The sequence below is a fragment of the Helicoverpa zea genome, chromosome 5 (assembly GCF_022581195.2).
Source record: "Helicoverpa zea isolate HzStark_Cry1AcR chromosome 5, ilHelZeax1.1, whole genome shotgun sequence".
In the NCBI taxonomy this organism is placed as follows: Eukaryota; Metazoa; Arthropoda; class Insecta; order Lepidoptera; family Noctuidae; genus Helicoverpa; species Helicoverpa zea.
Genome location: NC_061456.1, coordinates 11,311,799 through 11,339,044, shown reverse-complemented (window position 1 = coordinate 11,339,044; position 27,246 = coordinate 11,311,799). Strand labels below are relative to the sequence as shown.

At 35.1% G+C, this 27,246-nt stretch overlaps 1 protein-coding gene across 1 annotated transcript in view; it reads left to right on the top strand.

The window, feature by feature from the left end:
- LOC124630675 (cell adhesion molecule 3-like) overlaps positions 1–27,246 on the top strand; it is a 234,441-nt gene that overhangs the window by 156,367 nt on the left and 50,828 nt on the right. Inside the window, exons 4-5 of the mRNA XM_047164639.1 lie at positions 174–307; positions 26,743–26,904. Of these exons, the coding sequence (XP_047020595.1) occupies positions 174–307; positions 26,743–26,904 (296 nt within the window). The remainder of the gene's footprint in view (positions 1–173; positions 308–26,742; positions 26,905–27,246) is intronic.

The following is a 27,246-nucleotide window of genomic DNA, read 5'->3' as shown; positions in this document are numbered from 1 at the left end:
CTAGATAACATTATCATGCTTGCCTTCAAACAGTTGAGAAAAAAAGGCTCATGCCTTAAAAATCAGTTGCTTTAGTGTGTACATTTTTCCTCTCTAATTACGCAGAAACTACCGTCAGGATCAATTTTGCACTGCCTAGATCTCGTACTAACTCATACTCTCCTTGTCCACAGAACTACCTCCAGAGAAACCAACAATAAAGGCAGAAAAAGGCTGGTATGCATCAGGAGACTCCCTCAGAGCGCAGTGCTCATCTCCTCCCGCTGATCCTCCTGCTAACCTCACGTGGCTGCTCAATGGAAGAGATGTAAGTACCACATAGTATATTCTTCTAGAGTACTAGAGAATATGCGTTGTCGTGCCAGATCAAGAATGCGGGGTTGGTTGCACACCGTACCATGCGCGCGGGACACGTTACGAGAGCCTACAGAGAAGGCAATGACCTCCATCTTACGGGTTTAATGGCGCTAATATAAATATTTGGGTGCGGTCGTGACAGGCATGCATAGGTCAATGTCCGATTATACTTGTGTTCCGCAAGCGTGGTAACCTTGAGTGACTGCTAAATGGATCGATTGGGCATATATACTTATACAACGTTTCTTCTAATAAATACATCATTACAAAAATGTTTGACGGATTATACTTACATACGTAGCTTTTAACACTTACTACGACGTAGTCACCCGTAGACGCGATGACGTCACTGTTCGCTACGGTCTGCCCGCTACGCTGTCGTAGCAACATCGAAGTGACACAATTTGAGTCACTGTTTTAAAGTTGCTACAGATATCTAGGAAATCTTCTTAATGCGACTTAATTTTTTTTTTTTTTTTTGATGGCCATAGAACCTAACAGTTAAAAGAACTTTTAAGAACAAAAGTAAAACAAAAACATGTTTTACTCGATACACTTTATTTTTGCATATCTTCATACCGTATTATGGCCAAACCTTTTCAAAATTCACATTATTAATTCCCAAGACTTTCATAACCGCGTGGTACATCAGCGAAATATTTTCCCATTCCTCAACCCGTCCAATAAACTTCAGCGCGATGACGTCACAGGACCGCATCGTTAGCTCCGACATAAGCGTGCATCTTCCGCGACGTACAGTTAATTAATGAGCAATGAATCACGGGTGTAGGATCGATAGCATTGTATCGTGGGTAACCGCTTTGATAGATATGAGCGCCTGGTACTTACATGTCACATTGCAGAACTAATTATCGGCTTGTTCTTGAAGTTAGTTTCACGATGATTGTACCCTTGCATTTTCATATGTAGAAAAAATATGTAGGTACCTAGTTTCTTTAACATTGAACTTACTAGAACGTTTCCTATTAATGAGCAATGAGCAATGAATCACGGGTGTAGGATCGATAGCATTGTATCGTGGGTAACCGCTTTGATAGATATGAGCGCCTGGTACTTACATGTCACATTGCAGAACTAATTATCGGCTTGTTCTTGAAGTTAGTTTCACGATGATTGTACCCTTGCATTTTCATATGTAGAAAAAATATGTAGGTACCTAGTTTCTTTAACATTGAACTTACTAGAACGTTTCCTATTAATGAGCAATGAGCAATGAATCACGGGTGTAGGATCGATAGCATTGTATCGTGGGTAACCGCTTTGATAGATATGGGCTCCTGGTACTTGTGTAGCTTATTATTGACTGCCTCGTTGGTCTAATTATCGATAGTGCGACTGCTGTCTTGGGTTCGATTCCCTGGACGGGCCGAAATCGCTTCTTGGGTTGTAGAAACTTTCACACTCTTTTAGAAAAAAATATACCTTTAATTGAACTTGTTAGAGAACGTCTCTTAATTAATGAGCAATGAATCAAGGGCGTAGGATCGATAGCATTGTATCATGGGTAACCGCTTTTGATAGTTATGGGCGCCTGGTACTTGTATGTCACACTTCAGAGCTAATTATCGGCTTATTCTTGAAGTTAGTTTCACAATTATTTTACCTTTATATTATTTATCCGCACACAAAATATACAGAATTTCTGTTACATTATTTACTTCTTTTCTACTGTTACCCTACTCTGACAAAACTTGTAGAATCTACAAGCTGTAAAGTATTCCGAAATCTATTTTTAGCACGAATTATTTTAACCTTAAAATAACCCAGACAAAGCTTCAACAAATATTTAGAAACAAAGCGAGCAATATCGAAAAATAAACACAATTTACTTGACATAAACACAGCATACCAAAAATAATGAAATCAATTTGTACTGTTTCAACGTCAACATTCGTCGGCGTTACGTCGCGACACTTGACAAACGACCCTGAGTAACTAGCTCACTTGTTTTATCTCGTTCTATGGATAAAACCTCTTTTTTGTTGTTTTTTTTTTTTCTATTTTTATTCTGTAGACGTGTTGTCTGTAAAGAGCGTTTTTGAAAATCGAATGGGATTTTTGACAAATTAAATGTAAAAAGAAAGTTCGATTTTTAAAATAGGTGCAGTCATTTCGGTTTGGGCTTGAAAACATAACAATTTTAATTTTTATTTGTCGTTATTTTATTTTATCGTTGTTTTTGGATATGCATAGTTTTGCTAAGATAACATTTTATTAAAAACTAGCTGTTGCCCGCAACTTCGTCTGCGTGAGCAATATAGAATCGTCAAAATACTACTTATCCCGTAGGTGCATTCTTTCACGTGACAGTATAATTAGGAATAGCACTTAGCAGTCGCATAGATTCATTGATCAAGGTTGTGTTGTGGATGTGACCATTTATCTAAACAAAAGAAGTAAAGTTTGTGACGTTGTTCAGCCAATTTCTAAAATTATTACGTATGGTGCGTAAGTAATTTTCACAGGAAACAGCTATAATCTATGTCTACATGCTTTGAGTCTGACAAAGCTGTCATTTGTACATTTTCTGCAGCTGCTGCGACTAATCAGAAGCCAGAAAGTCTGTCAGTCTTACCATGGATATCGTCTTGTGTAGTTGACTGGATTGAAGATAGGTAGATAGGTAGTCGTTCCAAGCAAAATATTGGTACTCAAACAGATTCGGTGACTGGAAGCCAACACCAACATAGTTGGGGAATAGCTGGATGGATGATAAAATGAGTCATCATCATCAGCAGGCGCATAGGGTAGGATAGTTTCACTTACTCATGGTAAGGCTGACCCCACATTAGGCGTGCGCGATCCTCGGGCGTGTGAGTAGCGCGGGCTTCGCGAGCGCGCTGCGTGAACGTCACGTTTTGCTGCCCTGCGGCATGTGTGAAGAGTGCAAGCGACGCGCTCGCGGCGAGCACGCGGCGCTCGAATTGCGTTCTTACCCCTTCGCCTGCTATCCCCGCCGCCCGCTAAAAGCCTTAGCAGTTAAACGTCAAGGAGAGCGGCGCGCGCGCGCCGCGAGCGCGCTGCAAATGCCGCAGGGCAGCAAAACGCGACGCTCACGCAACGCGCTCGCGACGCACGCGCGGCGCCCGCGCTACTCACACGCCCGAGGATCGCGCTCGCCTAATGTGGGGGAGGCCTAAGCCGGGACTCCACCGAAATGTTTGCATTAGTTCACGAATAGGCATAATGTACGTATCTGTGAGAGTCCACTTCATGTGTTCGTACTTGAAACCTGCAGTTTTGCCAAGATTTTCAGAATGTACGCTCGCAATTTGTCATTTCTTGGTGGAGCCAGCAAATCAAAAGAAACATAAGTGTTGTATACTGTGCGTCACTACCGCACACCGGGAAAATTTCGCTCTTGCGGAGGACGTTTATATACCATATTTTGTGTCACACGTAAACAGGACGACAGTAAGTATCCACCGAAACACTTTCAAAGATCTGATGAACGAACAAATCAGACCTGACTTGGTCACCTGGGGCCAATCAGAGCTCTATGAAGCGATAATACGCTTTGGCTCCTACTGTTATTGTGGTTTCTGAAAATTTATTCACCTCATTCAACGGTGTAATTCTGATGGTACTATTAAGAACACTTGCTTAGCGCAGAAGCTGACGTTGGCAGGTCAACTCTTTTGACTTCTCGAATAGGATACCATTGGTTTTTGTGCAATGCACACCTGCAATGCATTCTGGATTAGGATAGGATATAGGTGGATAGGATTTGCAATAGAGAACAATTCTGTCTTTGTGATTAAATGACATCAAACGTAGTTTTATATAAAAGGTGTTTTTTAGGGTTTTTAGACTTGGCTCGGGTCTTACTGAGACTGTTCGTAATCGTGAACAGTGTATTTGCGATCAGAAGTTGAAAGTAAGCATGTCTCTGGTATGCGGCGCGTAATTTGTACGTTTTCAGACGCATAAAGCATTTTACGTGTGTATGGTATTAAATAGAGAGAGCTCCCATTTCTTATCTGCATTTTGTATCTGGGCTTGTTTTTAAAGCTACAGAATCCTACATTACCTTCCTCACGCTTAGCAGCGCTTGCGAGAGATAGATCCTCATTTCTTCTAGGATTAAGTTTACATATTTTGCATCAGAAAAAATAATTAAGGTCTACTTAATACTACTCACTCAAAGTAATTTGTTTTAAGGCCACCACATTAGTGGAAGATAAGCTAAACTATGTTTATGAAAAAATCCTGATATGAACTCCATCTGTAACTTTAAATGATAATTAATTGTTCCACTAAAGTCATCATTTTTGACATAATGTTCAAAAAATAATTTAGATGGCACCGTTTTAAATTTGGCTGAGAACTATTAATTTTCTTTTCATCAAGGTAATAATTATAGTTGGATTTTGATGTGGCACGGCAAACTGACAAACACTATTGAAATGTCTATCGAAAAATTACTCTACGTGTTAAAATATGGTGAATTACGGAAAATACACAACTCCATCTGTTGAAATAATAATCCTCTATAAAGAATGTATGGTAATATTGTCATTTACCACCTCGCAAATCGCACTCTCTCCTTTGACAAATTTGATGTATTTTATTTACCACAGATGGAGCTACTTTAACCTTGGCTAAACAAAATTTTCATTTTTTTTTTTCTTCCGAAGTTACTTATAAAAGTGTGATTTTCTGTGTAAAGATTAATAATAGGCCGATCAACTAATATAAGTACAACATTCAAATGTACAGTTTTGACAAATAGATTGCGTGTCGTAATATTTTACATCTTGAATTCACAAAATTAATCATATCTTTTGATAGAGTGAATCGATTTCGATGAAACAAAAACTAACTAATACCCCAAGTTACGTAGAATTTTTGTATATAAGCATTGTCTGCATTTAATTCGTAGATTTTACGTGAATCCCGAACAAACAAACAGATAAACAGACAAACAGACAAACAGACAAACAGACAAAAATGACAAAAATTATTGAAATGGGTTCTGTTAGTTATCCTTTAAAATGCTGGCTATTTTTTTTGTCAATTTCTTCAATGTACAAAAATTACTTTTCTACAGATTTATTATATGTATAGATATAGATAGAATAGACTTCAGCTACTGTTGTACATTAAATGAACTTATAGTTAAGTTCATTTTTTATATTTTATTCATCGTTAACTGTAACGTAATCTAAATTATACAATGTTAGCCTAAGACATGGTTATTTTCATAAAAATAGAAAGCTTTACAGCGTAATAGTACCGTCATTCGTACTCGTAAAACGGGTTCATAATTGAACGTCACTCAATATGATTAATGTTTGAGATTTCATGCATTCATTTCGTAATAACAAACTTCGTCTGAAACTTGATAATGTTATTATCTCAGTTATGTAATCCATAATGTATTTGTAACATATGAGCATTAATAATTATAAGTAGCTATTTAAAGTTACTCTCAATCTACGTATTTCAATATCATTACCAAAGACTTTAAATATCATTAATTATTAAAATAATATCGTATAAATTATATGCAAAAAATGTTTTCAAATTTTATTACAAAAAATACACAATACATTGCGTCACTGCTTGATATACAATTTGTCACTAAAATAAACAAAAGAACAAACAAAAAATAAATAAAACAAGATTACAAGACATAATTTACATTTCATTTAAAATTGTAACCAAATCAGACAGCAGCGTAAAACCGAGCTTTTTCACCAACCAAAACAATACAATATATTGGAATTTCAACAAATTGAATTGAAACGTACAAAATATCGAGTGTACCGGCTTTTACTCGAAGTGGGATCAGTACTCAAATATTGATATATCTGTACCAGTTGGATTAAACGTGCAGTTTTAGAGTACACTGGATACTAAATAGTTGGCTGACAGTTGACCTTATAGCAGGCAAAACACTTGTTTCTAAAGACACCATTTTTTACGGGAAATCATCAAATGACACCTCCCATGCTGTGGGTTATCACTATGAGGGAGTGTCAGACTCTTACTGACTAAAACTCACCATGTTCCTTCTTAAGCCATTTATTTACCAGGGCCGCGGTAACTCTTTTGAACAATCCTGCAGCCCGCAACCAGTAATTTCTATACTGATTTATGAGCCCGAACTAAGTGTTGGCCGACTAAAAGTTTGCAGTGTGCAGCACTCTTAGTTTTCAAGTTAAAAGGCTGGTTGAGAATTTGAAGAGGCAACGGAAAATGTTTCAGTTTTCATTCGTTTTATTGCAATTTGTGAACTAACGCGCTATGAAAATCAAAGAGCTGATTTTTCGGTTTTGAAAATGTTTTTGGGGTTCCGTTTTTTTTTTTGGTTTGAATGCGTGAATGTGGGTTTAATGGTTTTAAAACCCAGTTGTACGCAAATAAAATAAATATTTTTTCCTCACAATTATATATTACATTTAGTATCACTAATTTTTATTTAAGTAAGATAAATGTATATAATTTTACTATTTTCTAAATTAATGTAAATATTTCATTTCCTCAATAAAATAATGTAATTTTTATATAAACACTTAGATTCCATAAATCGGTCGCGACATTCAGCTAAACTTTGTAAATCTAAAAAATAAATGTATTTATTTCAATTTTATATCTATCTAAGAAAATAACACCATTGAATCCAATGACCCACTTAAAATTTGAATAAAACCAAACATCCCACATATTATTCAGCAAAACATTTTACACATGAAATCGGTTACAATAATTTTCACGTACACACTTTACAAGCTTCGAGCACCGGTACAAAATATACCTCACTTGGTTTCAGATTAAAGAGAATTTTAAAAGCGTGCTCTACTAGAGGCAATATCGGTCGTAAGTGAATATCGGGGCTATAGTAAGCTATTAGCATTAACATGAACAATATTGGGTACTTATCGCCTAGCTAGGTTGGTAGGTTGGGATGCTGTAATGGTTGGTATTTGTGTAAGAAGTGACGTAATATGGATTGCTTTCAGCACATTTAATGTCATCTAATGAGTTTGAGTTACTTTTATGAATCTTAAGCAAGACTAACGTCGTGATGGATGCATATCTTTGCTTCAGTTTTAGGCATTATTAACATAGATCGATAACATATCACAGTAGGCACAACAAAATATATCAGATTCGCCTTGATCATCTTTCTTAATACGGCTGGCCGGAGCTGGATGCGAGCAGCCGAAAATCGATCTCAGTGGCGTGCACTTGGAGAGGCCTATGTCCAGCAGTGGACTGCTATAGGCTGATGATGATGATGATGATCTTTCTTAATTACCGGTCAAAGATGTTGGTGGTTTTGGCGGTTAGATCGTCTAAGTGAATATCGGGGCTATAGTAAGCTATTAGCATTAACATGAACTATATTGGGTACTTATCGCCGTCCTGGGTTGGTAGGTTGGGATGCTGTAATGGTTGGTATTTGTGTTAGAGGTGACGTAATATGGATCGCTTTTGAAACAGTTTCTTTTCTAAATCTTAAGCAAGACTAATGTCGTGATGGATGCATATGCATATCTTTGCTTCTATTGGGCCGTGCTCTACTAGAGGCAATATCGGTCGTAAGTGAATATCGGAGCTATAGTAAACTATCAGCATTAACATGAACTATATTGGGTACTTATCGCTAAGCTAGGTAGGTAGGTTACTATAGTTTGGATAATGGTTGGTATTTGTTAGAGGTGAGGTAACTTGTGTTGTTATTGATACGTTTAGTAGTGTTTTTGATTTTGGACATAGCTGTATGCCGTAGGTTATTTTTAAATTACTGTCTTAAGTAGGACTAACATCGTTTAGGTAGTTTATCTTTTCTTTCTTCTGTTTAAGTATATGATCGTTGAAATAAATCAGATTGGGCGTAAGTCAGTAAAGAACTGACATTCCTTTCACGCACAATGATCCTCTCATGGGGACATCACTGTATTATACTGTCAAGGCCACTGCCTTTCCTCTTACAAACCTTATAACATTGAGTCCATGATTTGACCATCACTCCAATCTTCAAATATATTGTCAGTTCTTTTACCAACCTCTAGAAATCATCACTTCATTTTAATATCCTCAACTGCTGGACAAAATTCTCCCCTGGACTTTGCTATATTGCTCAGTCCTCAGTTTGCACACAAACATCGCCATTTCCACGTCCATAAAACGCCAGTTGAACTCGGTCAATTAAAAATACGGGAAATTGAACGACAAATATTTTAGTATGGATTTTTAAACGGTCGGTACACAAAGAACTTTTGCTCTTGTACGAGAAAAACAAGCTTAGGCGACGTTCGAGTTCTCGATAAAGTGATCGGGGCGCAGCAAAATACGTCTAGTAGTTTGTCTCCTTGGGAAATGCAGGTTTTTTACTTTTTATTTTTAGTTGTTTTTTTTTGTTCGGTTGAATCACTAAAGATTTTATTTTTGTTGTGGTGTTTACCTGTTTTTTGAGTCATTGCACCTTTTGCTGAATGGTTTTTAATACGCATTAGTTCTTGTAAAGATTTGGACTTAATATCACGTTTGAATTTTTTGGCCTCACAGAACAATATACCTTTAAATAGGTGTACATTGCTGGAAAACATCATCATAAAAATCTGAGTCAACACTGAAATGGATTGTTCATCGCCTTTTCAAAGGATTTGCCTTTTAATATAAAAGATATACAAGATAATAAAAAATACAGCAAATACCCCAGTTTCTTCGTGTAACAACAATTGTAAATCTAAAATAAAAGACCAAAAACGCAATACTTGGAGAACTATACTCTCCTATAATTGGCCGCATTTTTCTTAGTTGTTTTTATTTTACTAGTTGCACCGACTCTGCAATACTTCTTGAATTGCTTCCTTCTTTCACAAATAATGAGCTAAACCGACAACCATTATTAGTTCTTAACGGAAAACTATTGTACTTAGAATTTTTCAATTGATCGAAGTTACTAGAAAAAGTTGTCGCCGAGTGAAAGGAAAAAAGGCGAATGAAGCTTTCAATTCTTCGTAATATCTACGTGATTTTTCTTGAATTGTGCTATTATGTTTTTATGAAAATTGTTGTAGAAAATGACTAAGTATTGTTCATAACTTTTATCAGTTAGTTATGTGATTACCATCACTTTTGCCGGTGCATAAACTTGTGTTTTTGAAGATACGAATATAACAAAGTATGGGATTTTTGGAAGGCAAACGCGGGGCCGAAGCTACATGATGATGCACTTTTGAGGCAACTTCAATAAAATGGTTACACGTGACACATATTCAGAGTATTTATTTTTATAAACCACAATGACCATTCAGTAAGTCATTCCCCTTGCTTTCCCCTAATTGTTAATTGAAATCAACATCTCACTCAAACCCCCTCATGAAAAATAAACTCTCTTAATTAAAACCAAAACACAAACATCCAAGCTAACAGAATAATGTCTCCATCAATCCCTTATCATCCAAATTTGAGTTAGCAACGTAAAAATATAATTAACTGCCCACTTCTCTTGAACCTTTCTCAAATGCGAACGGACGTCCGACATTATTGTTACATACACGTAAATTGTATTTTAATTCGGCAGTCTTGATAAACCCGACGTATTTAATAAACCTTTCAACCCTTCATCGCGATGGGACTAGGCCCGTCTGTAGTCCTACGTAGTCCCATTGGGCCTCCTTTTGTGCTGTTTATGTCACTTTGTTTGACAACCATCCGCGATTTAGGCCGAATTTCTGACGGTTGCTATGATAAATGTTAGCCTAAGTTTTCGGCTCGGCTTTGCCAGTGGATTAGAACGGCCATGTTGTAGTTTATACGTTGTTGTTCTCTATTGTTTGATAGTGAGTTATGACTATTTAAAAATAGCCTTTGCAGGTGATTCCTGTAGGACTTGGGAGAGAACTCAATTAGAACATTCATTATTTAGCTGACTGATATAATAATATTGATCAAGTGTCTTTGGACACAGAGAATTATTCTTCTATTAAATGAAAATTTCTAATAGAATTTCAGGACCATTCCTCCGTTTCGTTCTTAAAATTGTGTCCAAGATTACTCCTGCATTATAAATTGCCCAGTGAATTTAATATAAGAAATAATGATCACATAATCATCAACATACGACCCAACATACCTACTTATATACCTGTTTCATTAACTGTACATTCATCAAACTGTTTGATTAACATACCGCGGCAATCTAACGCAACTTCGTCGGTTAAATTGAACTCGAATCCATCAGCTTCCACCAACCTCGTTATGATCCAACCTATTAATAGAGGAAATGTAATTAAATGCCAGATTCCAGGATCAAAGGTTTTGAAATCATTATGGGATTCTCATGAATTTTGTTCATGATATTAGTTGGACCCTGGTAAGTAGTAAGTTGATTTGATATGATTCGAAAAGGTCGTATAGAAATGTCTTAATGGAATATGTAAAATTAATAAATAGCATTAGGATGTGTAATTACATAAAGAATTAATCAATAATATTGCGATAAAATGGAACCTAGCTAACTGAATAGTTTACCAAAATAATATCTAGTATACTAATGGACACACTCAGAGTCATTTATTGGTTACTTAAGCCGTTCCTTAGTGCAGAATTTCTATGAGAATCTGTCACTATGGAGTGACTTAAGTAATCATTAAATGTCTCTGAATGCGGGGGTTAGTATATTTAGTACTTTATTTAACAGACAACCAATTGTAGTCCCCCAGTATATTGTTTGAACAATCGACGTCATTTCAACTACAACAGATATTAACAACTACAATTCTGAAAACAGTTCACAAAACACTACGTATCTCCTTCCATTGAGAACTACTTGAAATGTAAAAGTACTGTCGGACAATAAAACTCCTTTATCGTTAAATAGCAGCTTTTAGAAACTTTGTTAGGCAAATAGAAGTTGGCTGTTTAACAGTGCGCCTTTGTCTTAGTATTGTAGCTACAAACACTTTTAAACGTGTTATTTTATTAGTTCGTTCTGTAAAGTTTTAAGATGAGCTTGATTTGTTTTTCGTTTGTTTTTTATTGATTGGATTTCGTTGAAGATTCTGTCACAGTTGTTACAGTGTACTGTTGAAGTACCGTCATGGTTTAACCTCGTGTTTGGAGGAAAAATTACTTTTAGGTACCTATTGGAACAAAGATCAAAAAGGAAGTCACAGCCTTCAATCTATCTAGTGCATTGCTTACGTGCATACATTTTATATCATTGTGTACGAATAATTGTAAAACATACAAAAACAAATTGTAACTCTAGAAACTTGATTAGGTACTACCTAAAAATACAAAACAAATACAAAGCTACATCGACTCAAAAATATACCCATTCAAAACACCCACACACACTCTTTCACCCATTCAAATCTACCGAGCTACTTTTTCCCACCCGGGTACAAAAACCTACGTTACCTTACCTACTCCTACTCCTACCTACTCCCAAGCCGGTCCAACGTGTTGCATTATTCCACCATTCCCTCAGGTTTACGTCTGACTTTATAGAATTACTTATTCGATATGTGTCGCAGAATGTGAATTATTGTCTTGTTTGCACCTAGGGTTGTCAGTGTTGCAACTTCAAATTAAGAAATGGAAACGGTAAATTTTTGTTAGGTTCGGCTGTGTTTTTGTGTGTGCGTTGGATTTATGAATGGGGTTGGTTCTGGTTGATGATTGTACTGTAAAGGTAACTAATGAATGATATTTCATGAATTATAGAATGCTTCTATGTATTAGAGTGAAGTAGCTAGTCAGATGATGAATGCATCTTCTATCTAGCCCAACTATGTTGGGGTCGGCTTCCAGCATATGCAGATGCAGAGATGACATTTAGCAACTGCCTAACTGTTTTTCTCACCACAGTTACCTGGGAAATACCTCTTTAAACCGAAGTGTATTCCTTCACAAAAAACAAACACTCTATGCTGTATTTTTCAACGAATTTAAAGTAAAAAATCTTTTTCTAACTTTAATTGCTACCTTCTTCTTCATTCATTGGTCTATAAAACAAGTAAATAAGTTAAACCGTTTATTAAGTAAATATTTAAGCCATAAACAATTCAAAGTTAACTTCCAAACCAGGAAACCAAAGTAACGCCAACCCTAAACCGCAGGTATGTAAAGGAGTGGGGAGGAATATGAAAGAAAATTGATTAGACTTGGATTCCCTTGAATATCAATGATGTTAATCACGCATCTATTACAATAATAATTGTATCGCACAAATACTGAAATTGATGTGCGTGGCGCGCATTATAATAGTAGCTACTTAAAGGTTTGTTTCGACTTGTCAGCCGTCTTAATTAATATTAATGCGAAAGTGATTTTGTGTTTCGCTTTCGTAGAACAAATTTGTACGTAATTTGGAATAATTCATTGAACTTGGAGAAATTAAAAATATGGATAAAATGGAAAAAATAAAAACACACAAGAATATGTGAACTATCAAGTACCTAATATTAATTTAAAACTGAATTTGAGCGAAAATTGTATATTTTTGTGGTTCACATTTAGATACTTACCAAGTTTTATATGGACATGCAGTTCATTCGGGACCGGGATAATTTACCATAATCGCATAAAATATAGCCCTACAAAATGGCTTTTCATTTTAGTTAAATAATCTATCTCTACAATATCACGAACTCCCACCATTTATTCGTACATGACTTCGATAGACAGGCAAAATAATTATAATAGTTAAAAATTTAAATAATACATTAAGCAGTAGTGCAACCTATCCAAAATAAAGTTTACCTCCCTAAATAGTTTGACGAATGAAAACGAACTCCCAACATGGCTGCCTATTGCACCCGCATCTGAATACCGTTGCTTTTCATAATAATATAGTTGTACTTCAAATTTGATAATTAGCTTGTTTAACGTGCGGGTTTTAGTTTAATTAATATTGTCACGTATATAAATTTTGCACAATTATTGACTTAATGCTAATTAATTTTAGAAGTTAGTGTAGTTTTCAGTATATTGAAAACTTTTATAATGTTCACGCTAGTTAATTTTACATTTGCATTGAAGTAAGCCCCACGCAAGTTCTCAGTGTATCGGAAATATATTTTTGACTACTGTGAAATCAATAGAAGCTGTCTTTAGATAGGGAAAGGAGTAAAATTGCTACCCCTAGAAATGCAAAGTAAATTGGCGTGAACTGTAGTTTAAATTAAATAATGAATTTAAATTCAGATTTTTTAAGAATTGCGTAGATTACCTAATTAAAGTCACAAAAAAGTTGATAACGTACTTATAGCACAAATCTGTATTTTGTCAAAAACATAGGTCTATGAACACAACAACAAAATAAAATAGGAATAATAATACAAAACAAATGAAATTCGCCTCAAATCTAAGGCTGAGATACTTAATTATAATTGTTTTGGTATTTCATATTCGAGAAGTATTTTTTTTTAATAAAATAATATAATTTAATCATTGTTCCAGGAATTTGTAAGTGGAAATTACAAATAAAATTTCTTGGAAACTCTCATTTTCAAAGCGAGTGTTGGAAATGAATTGTTCTGGTTGTTTATTCCATAATTAAATAAAAGCTGAGTATTTATTATTGAATGTTACAGTTTGTCGAAAAATCATTTTAACATCTTTTTGATTTATTAATATTAAAAAACGAAATATTTATTAAAAAAAATATTTATTCACAATACACATAGAAATTCAGATCTATACATATAATAAATCTGTAGAAAAGTAATTTTTGTACATTGAAGAAATTGACAAAAAAAATAGCCAGCATTTTAAAGGATAACTAACAGAACCCATTTCAATCATTTTTGTCATTTTTGTCTGTTTGTCTGTTTATCTGTTTGTTTGTTCGGGATTCACGTAAAATCTACGAATTAAATGCAGACAATGCTTATATACAAAAATTCTACGTAACTTGGGGTATTATTTAGTTTTTGTTTCATCGAAATCGATTCACTCTATCAAAAGATATGATTAATTTTGTGAATTCAAGATGTAAAATATTACGACACGCAATCTATTTGAATGTTGTACTTATATTAGTTGATCGGCCTATTATTAATCTTTACACAGAAAATCACACTTTTATAAGTAACTTCGGAAGAAAAAAAAAATGAAAATTTTGTTTAGCCAAGGTTAAAGTAGCTCCATCTGTGGTAAATAAAATACATCAAATTTGTCAAAGGAGAGAGTGCGATTTGCGAGGTGGTAAATGACAATATTACCATACATTCTTTATAGAGGATTATTATTTCAACAGATGGAGTTGTGTATTTTCCGTAATTCACCATATTTTAACACGTAGAGTAATTTTTCGATAGACATTTCAATAGTGTTTGTCAGTTTGCCGTGCCACATCAAAATCCAACTATAATTATTACCTTGATGAAAAGAAAATTAATAGTTCTCAGCCAAATTTAAAACGGTGCCATCTAAATTATTTTTTGAACATTATGTCAAAAATGATGACTTTAGTGGAACAATTAATTATCATTTAAAGTTACAGATGGAGTTCATATCAGGATTTTTTCATAAACATAGTTTAGCTTATCTTCCACTAATGTGGTGGCCTTAAAACAAATTACTTTGAGTGAGTAGTATTAAGTAGACCTTAATTATTTTTTCTGATGCAAAATATGTAAACTTAATCCTAGAAGAAATGAGGATCTATCTCTCGCAAGCGCTGCTAAGCGTGAGGAAGGTAATGTAGGATTCTGTAGCTTTAAAAACAAGCCCAGATACAAAGTGCAGATAAGAAATGGGAGCTCTCTCTATTTAATACCATACACACGTAAAATGCTTTATGCGTCTGAAAACGTACAAATTACGCGCCGCATACCAGAGACATGCTTACTTTCAACTTCTGATCGCAAATACACTGTTCACGATTACGAACAGTCTCAGTAAGACCCGAGCCAAGTCTAAAAACCCTAAAAAACACCTTTTATATAAAACTACGTTTGATGTCATTTAATCACAAAGACAGAATTGTTCTCTGTTGCAAATCCTATCCACCTATATCCTATCCTAATCCAGAAAATGGTGTGCATTGCACAAAAACCAATGGTATCCTATTCGAGAAGTCAAAAGAGTTGACCTGCCAACGTCAGCTTCTGCGCTAAGCAAGTGTTCTTAATAGTACCATCAGAATTACATCGTTGAATGAGGTGAATAAATTTTCAGAAACCACAATAACAGTAGGAGCCAAAGCGTATTATCGCTTCATAGAGCTCTGATTGGCCCCAGGTGACCAAGTCAGGTCTGATTTGTTCGTTCATCAGATCTTTGAAAGTGTTTCGGTGGATACTTACTGTCGTCCTGTTTACGTGTGACACAAAATATGGTATATAAACGTCCTCCGCAAGAGCGAAATTTTCCCGGTGTGCGGTAGTGACGCACAGTATACAACACTTGTTTCTTTTGATTTGCTGGCTCCACCAAGAAATGACAAATTGCGAGTGTACATTCTGAAAATCTTGGCAAAACTGCAGGTTTCAAGTACGAACACATGAAGTGGACTCTCACAGATACGTACATTTTGCCTATTCGTGAACTAATGCAAACATTTCGGTGGAGTCCCGGCTTAGGCCTCCCCCACATTAGACGTGCGCGATCCTCGGGCGTGTGAGTAGCGCGGGCGCCGCGCGTGCGTCGCGAGCGCGTTGCGTGAGCGTCGCGTTTTGCTGCCCTGCGGCATTTGCCGCGCGCTCGCGGCGCGCGCGCGCCGCTCTCCTTGACGTTTAACTGCTAAGGCTTTTAGCGGGCGGCGGGGATAGCAGGCGAAGGGGTAAGAACGCAATTCGAGCGCCGCGTGCTCGCCGCGAGCGCGTCGCTTGCACTCTTCACACATGCCGCAGGGCAGCAAAACGCGACGTTCACGCAGCGCGCTCGCGAAGCCCGCGCTACTCACACGCCCGAGGATCGCGCACGCCTAATGTGGGGTCAGCCTTACCATGAGTAAGTGAAACTATCCTACCCTATGCGCCTGCTGATGATGATGACTCATTTTATCATCCATCCAGCTATTCCCCAACTATGTTGGTGTTGGCTTCCAGTCACCGAATCTGTTTGAGTACCAATATTTTGCTTGGAGCGACTACCTATCTACAATCCAGTCAACTACACAAGACGATATCCATATTATGGTAAGACTGACAGACTTTCTGGCTTCTGATTAGTCGCAGCAGCTGCAGAAAATGTACAAATGACAGCTTTGTCAGACTCAAAGCATGTAGACATAGATTATACCTGTTTCCTGTGAAAATTACTTACGCACCATACGTAATAATTTTAGAAATTGGCTGAACAACGTCACAAACTTTACTTCTTTTGTTTAGATAAATGGTCACATCCGCAACACAACCTTGATCAATGAATCTATGCGACTGCTAAGTGCTAATCCTAATTATACTGTCACGTGAAAGAATGCACCTACGGGATAAATAGTATTTTGACGATTCTATATTGCTCACGCAGACGAAGTTGCGGGCAACAGCTAGTTTTTAATAAAAGCAATAAAGTGCAAAAAACAAACCTATCCTTTGTTGCCATGGAAACCATAATACCTAATCAGAAATATCGATACTTCAACCAACCCTTTTTTACAAGTTAACATCACTTTTCAAACAAAGAAAAAATACTTCATAATTCTTTTAACCCACTTTTACATAAACCTTTGACTAAATAACATCGAGCCCCCGGCTTACAAACCTATCGTACTAAAGAAACCAAACTAGTATTTTTCTTTCATTTTACAACGTAGCTTCATTAAAATGTATTCATAAAACTTGTGTCACATTTTTTAGACTTATCTAGGGTTAGCGAAATAAATTCTAAATGTTACGAGTTTAAGTTAGGCGAATTTAATCCTAGTTGTATTAAAAATGGGAAGTTTTTTTAGGATGTAGGTTGTACGTACGATTTTTAGTAGGTATATTATTTTTTTAAGTATAATAGTAATTAGTAATATTTGGTACTTTTCATGGTGGAACTACCGGATGGATTTTTATGAAACTTTGTATTAATATAGCTCATTAAAAAAAACAGATAAACTGCTTTTAATCTATGTGTGGAAAGTCGTTTCCTAAAATCGCGGGTGGAACCATGGGTGGATGTTAGTGTAGAATAAAGTTACGAGTGAGACAATGGTGTGCACGCGAGGCGAAAAAGTATAAATCATAGTTCTTGCTTGACTTGAGGACAATTTATGTCGATACCATTTTCAGTATAATGATACAAAACGACCGAAACTTACACTGATATACAATACTTAGAAAGACTAGAAATATATTCAAGCGATAAAAAAATAAGTAGATGGATAAATGGATATTAATAAGAATCATAGATCCTTTGTTGCAATTTAACAAAAAATAACAATTAAGCAATGATACCAAGGCATTGTATGCAACTATCATTTTCATATATTGCAACAAAGCGTCATAAAAAACAAAATGTAGTGTCCCATTCAAACCGAAAGACAACGCAACACCCGGATAATATAGCATGATAATTCCATTACATATCCGGGTATACAATTGTTGCTACCACTTGGTTCAACACCTCCTATTTTTACAACACTGTTGGTCCGCTCCATGAAGAAACAAAAGATGAGTGGATATGCCAAAATGCAGCTACTACGCCTACTTATAGGTCAAATTCGTACGGTGGGCGTGGCCAAAATGAACAGTTACGAGTGAACTAACGATTTTGGTATTACAAAAAATGGTCGGGTTCCAAAGAAGGCGTAAAAGTGCGAACTTACTCGTCCCTTTAAGTTACTCGTCCCACGCACACCCGCATTTTGGCGCGCTACTTTCTTAGGTGATTTTCCGTTATGGCACCTCCGCTAGTCATTTGGTATCCATGGTCTGCTCCTACTAATTTCTCTGTGGCAAAGGTACAAAAGTCATGTATGAGAAATTTATTCAGGTCTCGTCCCCGTAGCTCTTTGTGTTGCTAATTCCATTTTATTCTTTTCTATTCTGATGTCATTTACCCCGGGGGCATGTCGTTTATAATATTCAACATGATCTTACTGAAAACTCATGTACATAACTTTTCATTTCTTCAAAAAAAAAATCTGCAGCGTTTGATCCATTCAAAATTGTATAGGTTTATTCATCTTAGAACCCAAACAACGAAACTTTTACAATCGACTTTTTTTTTCGCAAGTCAAACTTTTCGTAACGTCGATAGAATATCTCGTCCCCCTAACATTACAGTAAATAAACATTATATTTTCAAACAAAATAATATCCGAACACTTTCCTCAGCTGTCCGATACTTTGCGAGACGCACAAAAAGTGAGGATTTTTCTTTTCTTATATTTATTGACAGCGTGTTTATTTATTGTATCGTGCGATGTGCGATGGACAAAGCGGGCGTCGGTCAATATTTTCTCAATTTTGTTTCTAAGTTTGAACAAATATATTGGTTTTAACAGAAAAAAATATTGATATGATGAGTATTTATGCTTCAAAGCTTTGAAACATGTATGTGTTTCATTTAGGGCATGAAATATTTGTAGTCCACACTTATTATGATAATGCAATAAGTTTGCGAAGTTTGCGAAGTTTATACGTTATTGCAAATAGATATTTACTAAACGATTGCTAATAAAATGTCAATACCTACCAACCAGTACTATTTCAGTCAGTAATACTGAATTATACGTCAATTTTCAAATTAATCAATATTTTCATTCAAAACAAACACAAAACCCTAGAAAATCCATTTCACCCACAAATTCAATAACGTTCCATCTAATACGCGTGCGAGTGTCATGCTGACCGCGTCACGACTCACGCGTGACACCGTGTCAGGACAGTTTACTATAAAAGAAAAAAAATATCTTCATGCACGTCACTCGCGCCGAATTAAACGGCGCACGGCGGAACAAATCTATTGTAGCGTTGGCGACCGCGACGTGGCAGACATTTTAAATTTTACGTCCATGTTTTTTGTTTGTTTTAGTTAATATCAAGAATGTTAAACAAACAATTGTTTAAGTTTAAAAAAATATTTAAAATGGAGAATTATATAGGTCGCCTCCGACGCGAAAGCCAACTGGCAAATCGAAATTGAATATCGTTTGAATTGCAAATATTTATAGTTCGGCCATTCAGAGAATGCGTTCCTGACACGTCGCGATTGAACTGACGACGTAACTTTGCAATGGCGTTGCAGTTACGATAAAAATATTTTTGCTGGTTGTTTACCGTTTTAACAATTGAGGAGCATTAAAACAACATTATTATATCAATAATCAATGAATGTAGTTACGTCGTCAGTTCAATCGCGACGTGTCAGGAACGCATTCTCTGAATGGCCGAACTATAATAAACAAGAATCCATCACATTCAGGAAAAAGATTTCAAAGGAAGCTGTCTATTTCAATATTTTATTAACTTAAATATTATACTGAGAATATAATATCAACTTCTCAGTTTCCTTATTTTTTACTAAGACTTGGTCACCAAATCAAAACAGCTAAAAGAGATTTGACGTTCAGAAACCTGATCAATCTTGCGGAAACCGGCTACAGCCGGATTGTCATCACATTCTTCCCGTAACAACATGTCTCCGACAGTTTACGTTAAAAGAATATTTCTGGTACATTACACGCGAATTAAGAGAACCTGCAAACTACAGACTAAACAGTCGGCCGATAGTTGACCCCGATTTTTTTTAAGAAAATTTTAATTTCAATGATAGTTTTCAGTCGGCTAAAAACCTGATCTTTATAATATGCGTACAACCATTCATCTTCATACTGATTGATGAGTCCAAATAAACCATCGGCCGACTAAAAGTTTGCAGTGGGTACTCCAAAAGAATATTTCTGGTACATCACACGCGTCGAATTAAGTGGTGCACGGTGGAACAAACCTATAGTAGCGGTCGCGACGTGGAGAAATTGTTAAAACGCGGTTTGGGTTATTTTTAATTGTTGTTTTTATTTTGGCATTGTTTGTGGTTTTAGTAATATTTTTGTTTGGAAATATTGCTGTTGTGGCTATTAGTTACTTAAAGATTCCATTTCAATTTTTCATTGTATTGATTAAAGTTAATTTTGTGGTTTTTGATGTATTGCGTGTTCCTTCATTGGTTCTCAACGTTTTACGGTTTTAAGAAATACTGTGAAAACTCTCAAAAGATCTCGCAACCCTGGCGGTCTCTAGGCCTACTGTTTCTCTTAAATTATATTTACAAGTCTTTGAGTAGCTTGAAGCAGGACATACAGCCAACTTGACCTGAACCAAGCCCTCATCAAACAAATGTGCAGTGCACACATTAAAATTAGCAAAAATCTGTGAGGGACTGAGGATAGTAAGTACAAAAAAAAAACCTTTATTTTGTACCAACATAGTTTACATTTTATAAACCCACCAAACTGCGTATTAACAGTTTGTCGGCGGGATTAGCGCTTGTTTATAACAATTGGTTCAAATGCAATCTACAATTAGTTTTTTTTACATCTAAAAACAATAGTAAATAAAGCTCTAAAGTAGTAAAATAATTTCTGGAACCAATCCAACACTAAACATGTATAAGTACATACATTTTTAATTTACACCTTTTGAAAAGCATAGATTAGGGTACTACAAAATTGGGATGGGAAAATCGTTTTTGAAAAGGGCAGACCAGTATCACAACTTCTAGGTATTAAGCTCTAACCAGTATTTTTCCAATTACGTATACCCATTTCCAAATATACTTAACAAGGTTGTTAATCCGAAATAAATTGGACAAGCTAGAATGGCTTATCGATAATAGTGATGTGTTTCAGTCCTTACTTTTATTCTAACTGAAGGGTACCGTTGTTTTTAGGTTGTGATAGAAAAACGTATTTTACGAGTTTGTTCTTTTTTTTGGTTACTTGATTAGGATTGGGGGCATTTGAAAATAAATTGTTTTTGTTAAACTGTTTAATTAATTTGGATTGAAAAGACTTGCTTTATTTACTAATTTAGGAAGAGGACAGGTTTGATCATCTTTTTTAACCGACATTATGTTGTTTTGTATTGATGGCTACAAAATTACTGAATCAATTTGAACAATTTTCGGTTCTATTTTATACCGATTTAAACCATGACATGTATATAAAGCAATAAAGTAAACAAAAAAATTACAGTTTGCTTGTGAAAGTCCAGCCCTTTGATGCTTTCTCTTTGATGCTCAAACCTGTTGAAATCAAAACAGTAAAAACATTCACCAGAGAAAAACTGAAGCAACTGTTACTTTATTGATTTCTGACACTTACGCGAATATTAGACATTTAAATAAAACTACATTTACGGATTTTATCGCGTTATATTAATATTATTTAATCCCGACGTTTCGGATCCTTTACAGCATCCATGGTCACGGGCAGACTAAGGTGTTGGTTGTCTTGATATATTAGTTACAAACAGCTACCCTACATTTTGTTGATTATTATTGACAATCCGATTCACGCAAAACGAGCTCACTGTATCCATAGGTCGAGCAGTTGTAGGCTTGGATTTTGATTTAATAGTTTCTATGATGGGATTCCAAGCAGGTGGTATGCACCAGCCATCTTCTCTATTGAAATTTGGATGTTTTTTAATTTCAATAGCCTCGCGAATCATCCTAGGTAGGAGTCCTTGCAAGAGAAAACCGATTCCTACCTAGGATGATTCGCGAGGCTCGATCTATGGATACAGTGAGCTCGTTTTGCGTGAATCGGATTGTCAATAATAATCAACAAAATGTAGGGTAGCTGTTTGTAACTAATATATCAAGACGACCAACACCTTAGTCTGCCCGTGACCATGGATGCTGTAAAGGATCCGAAACGTCGGGATTAAATAATATTAATATAACGCGATAAAATCCGTAAAAGTAGTTTTATTTAAACAACTGTTACTTTGTTTACTGTTCACTTCATTACACCAAACACTTAGATAAATAAATAAAATACTATCATAGCAAGACAGAATTTGACAAACCAATGTTTCACAGAATAGTAGGCTCCTGAAGCTGAAATTTATGAGGCAATTGGACGTAATAGGCATCCGATGACAGTTCCGTTCATAATAAACCCCAACATTGCTCGCTTGATAACTAGAGATGGATTTACTAGTTATCGATAATAATTGTCGATAAATAAATTATGGGCGGTAATAGTTTTGTCAATGGTTGTCGTTATTGGTGTATTTATTTTGATGTTTAATGGTACAGTCAGCACCAAAAGTCGATGAACAGAATCAACATGACAAAACACCTGTTCACAATAAAATGTCATAAGTTATAGTTACAACTAGGAAACAAAATAGACTGTACACCAGAAACTTACAAAAGTCGTTAAACACGAGTATTTCAAAAGTATCTGTGCACTAGTATTCCTAAAGTCGCTGTACACCATCAATCCAAATGTCGCTGAACATCATTGTATCAAAAGTCACTAAACAGCAGTAAATACAAAATTAGGTTAACAAAGTATATTTTTAATGTTGCCGTGTGTTAATGTACTTTTGACGCTTATGTTGTTCAGCTACTTTTGGGACAGTACTTGCATGACCTTAATAATGTATGTTAACCCGTTAGTATTTATTTCAATAATTTTAATAATTATTTTGGAAATACATTCTTTTGCAAAAAAAGCGGGCACCTATGCGAAATCTTAGTTTTAAGGACTTTACGTGTATTTCAAAGGGTTTTAATGATTGTAGTATGTTTCTAGCATCAAAAGGGTTAGCCAAGCATGCGTGAGAGTGTATTCTATCTAAATTTGAATTTTGTACAATTGCTAAGAAATTGGTTAAACCTTGTTTTGGACTAATTGCTGGCAGAAAGTTCGTCGGTGTTTTGACAAGTTTTTGAAGTGATTTTCAGAAATCTGATAATGCAGTCTTAATTAATGTAGGTACCTTTTTGTTAGATCAAAACATTTTTGAAAAACTATGCGTATTTGATAAAATTTTCACCTGCTCTAAATGGGCTATACTGATGATTGATATCAATGTTAAGAGTTTCGGTATTTTAGTGTAAAGCGTTCTTCTGTTTAGATATTATACCCACGTGTTTTAAAATATCGCTTTTTCATAATTAAACACTATTTAGAGGAGTATCAGTACATTGGGCTGCGACAAAACCAATTTAAAGTAAGCAGTGCCGATCACAACTCGTCTCCTTTCGGACTTTAACATTTTAAAAAAATTTTAAATTCTACAAAATACAGAAAATAGCGCATAGACTGTGAGCACAAGGTCTTAAGGTCTCGTAATCACTGATTTTCAAACAACCTCGTCTCTTGGGAAACTCCGTAGACCTCCGAAGATCTGAGTCTGAGTGTTCAAATAGCGTGTTTTCATCCCACTGACATTTTATTAAATAAACTTGCCTGAACTGAGATTTCCTAGCATCTACAGCACTTTCCTGCTTAAATCATAACAATAATTGGCTATCTGCTCATTTCTTAACAAACATACAAATTTTGTTAAAAAGTGTTTGGTCAATACTTTTGAATTCTTGACTCAGCGAAATCATCGTTTAGTAACCCGATACCTATGGAGTTATAGAGAGCTTCAACGCGGCCATAATTAGACTTTTTAGATAGCTTAAACCCTCCTCATCATTTTTCATGTGGTTAATTTTAACATTTATCACAAAATTTGGTATTTTTTAATGTCAAAGTCCGATAGGAGACGAGTTGCGATCGGCACTGCTTACTTTAAATTGGTTTTGTCGCAGCCCAATGTACTGATACTCCTCTAAATAGAGTTTAATTATGAAAAAGCGATATTTTAAAACATGTGGGTACAATATTTAAACAGTAGAACGCTTTACACTAAAATATCGAAACTCTTAACATTGCCATCAATCATCACTATAGCCCATTTAGAGCAGGTGAAAATTTTATCAAATACGCATAGTTTTTCAAAAATGTTTTGATCTAACAAAAAGGTACACCTACATTAATTAAGACTGCATTATCAGATTTCTGAAAATCACTTCAAAAACTTTTCAAAACACCGACGAACTTTCTGCCAGCAATTAGTCCAAAACAAGGTTTAACCAATTTCTTAGCAATTGTACAAAATTCAAATTTAGATAGAATACACTCTCACGCATGCTTGGCTAACCCTTTTGATGCTAGAAACATACTACAATCATTAAAACCCTTTGAAATACACGTAAAGTCCTTAAAACTAAGATTTCGCATAGGTGCCCGCTTTTTTTGCAAAAGAATGTATTTCCAAAATAATTATTAAAATTATTGAAATAAATACTAACGGGTTAACATACATTATTAAGGTCATGCAAGTACTGTCCCAAAAGTAGCTGAACAACATAAGCGTCAAAAGTACATTAACACACGGCAACATTAAAAATATACTTTGTTAACCTAATTTTGTATTTACTGCTGTTTAGTGACTTTTGATACAATGATGTTCAGCGACATTTGGATTGATGGTGTACAGCGACTTTAGGAATACTAGTGCACGTAGATACTTTTGAAATACTCGTGTTTAACGACTTTTGTAAGTTTCTGGTGTACAGTCTATTTTGTTTCCTAGTTGTGACTATAACTTATGGCATTTTATTGTGAACAGGTGTTTTGTCATGTTGATTCTGTTCATCGACTTTTGGTGCTGACTGTACTTAGGTTTGTTGTTTATTTATGAGTAGTAATTGTAGTACGGTTCTTAGTTTATTGGTAATAATCAAATTTACTTCTTCACTCCAGTATTTTATTCACTTCGATATTTATTTGATGAATACATTATTATAAAGCGTATGTTTTTTAGTATTTTTCAAGAGGCAAATAATAACGTGATCACATGAAACTATTGAAAATACAAACTCAATCTCACACACTGTATAAAAATCACATTACAGCAAAAATTGCCTATAAACTTCACTATATTTCACAAACACAAAATGATTTTCTCAAAATTTATCGACAAAGGTATCCCACCTCTATCGCTAGAGGATTCTGTCCGCAATGAGCGATGTAACACTCAATCATCGGCACATCTCTATCGTGGGTATCTCGAGTCGCGTGGACTCTATAACGTTGACTGATCACCGTCTACTATGAGTTATAAAGGGTTTTTTATTCTGTTAATACGTAGATAGGAAATAGTTGTTTGGAAATGGGGTATTATTTTTGGGTTAAAAAGAGCCTAAAAAGAGAAAATGGTTATTTTGTTGTTGCTAGGCACCGTCATTGAGGTTGCTGCAAATAGTCTTCATCTAAACTCTCCCTAATTAACTCAACGTCCTTCAGGTTAATTTCGAGTCCTGCGGGAAGTATGGCTGGGGTCAATGGGTGGCGTGAATCGGTTATTATCGAATCATCCCACTTGTAGTTTGCCCCCTATCATTTAAAAAATGTGTCTTAGATAGTTAAGCTTACAGATAAGTCTAAGGTTTAATTAAAATTATTTTAATAAGCGCCTGTCACCAAAATATTGGCATAATTATACTTTGAAAAAGTCTTGATGTCTTTAGAAAAATCTAGGACGAAAAATTTCTATAAAGCTCCCGAGAGGCTCCAGCTAAATTATTTCAAAACTTCAAATTGCTATTAGAAAACTAATAAACTTCATCAAACATGCATTTACAATAAAATGAGTAACCTCACAGACTAAGCATTATTAAAATATAGCTTCAACAAAAGGAGATTCAGACATCTTTATACACGTACATAATAATATTTGAGCTGAAACGCCCTCTACCTGACTTCACAAAGGGTTGAACTCCGTAACCATAATTAAAACTAGACCATTAGTGACGCTGACTGACGATTCTGTGTATTATAACAAGTTTGAACCAATTAATTCTTCCATAACTACTTATTGAAGAAACTTTTAATTTAAAACTACGCAAAGGACGCCAGCGAAGTGTGTTCGGCCGTTACGACAACTTGATAGTTAATTAAAACTGGGAAAGTTCCCTTTTTAATATATTTTTTGTTACAGTGGTAAACTTAGTTGCTGCTTAAAATATTCCATAGTTTGCACTCTTGGAATAGGGACTCGAAATATCCAACTAATTAAATGTTTTTTTCATAAAATGAGGGTTTTGTAATTTTGCTGAGTTGTGTGGTTGACAGTTTTATCTGATTGCTTCTTTTTTAAAACATTTGAAGTATAAAATTGGTTCAAAGTTTTTTAGGAGAAAGGAAATACTTATTCAACTTGGATAACAAAGAATACATTGAAGGTTTTCTGTACGCAAGGAAATGCTGACAATATGGTTTAATCTTCCCAAATAACAAAAGAAATATTACACTTTAAGTGTTGCAAAAATATACAACATTCACCTACGAACATCCTTTAAGGAAAAACAATATAAAAAAGAATTAAAAAATAACTTTTAAATAAAAATCATTTAAAAAATATACTTTAAAATGCATTTTTGTTTTGTTCACAGATCCAAGGCAAGCCGATAATCCAGCAGAGGATTCTACCAAGTCCCGTGGTGTCTATAGATGCCCCCCACACTTTCAGAAGTACCCCAACTCCTATAGATGAACACAACAACATTATATTCAGCCCATGGAAGGCTTTTGGGCCTTTTGTCGACACCATACAGGTAAAAAATATTTATAAAAATACCTATTGAAAAAATATCGTAAAAATTGCCCACCAAAATTCACTTTTGAGTTCCAAAATGAAATTGTAAAGTGAAAAATGTGGTTTACAGTTCTTGTATTTTTTTGAATAAAATATTTTTGACACCTGTTACTGTGGCGGGGTATGTAAATAAAAACTAACACAGGGTGACCTTTGAATCTATTTATATGGGTTAGTGTTACAGCACAATTTTATGTTTTAATAATTTATTTGAAAATTAAATTTATTATTCTAATAAAGTTATTTGAGCTAAATTAAAAAAAAAAAAAACATTCTCTTTGATATTTAATTAATTGCACAA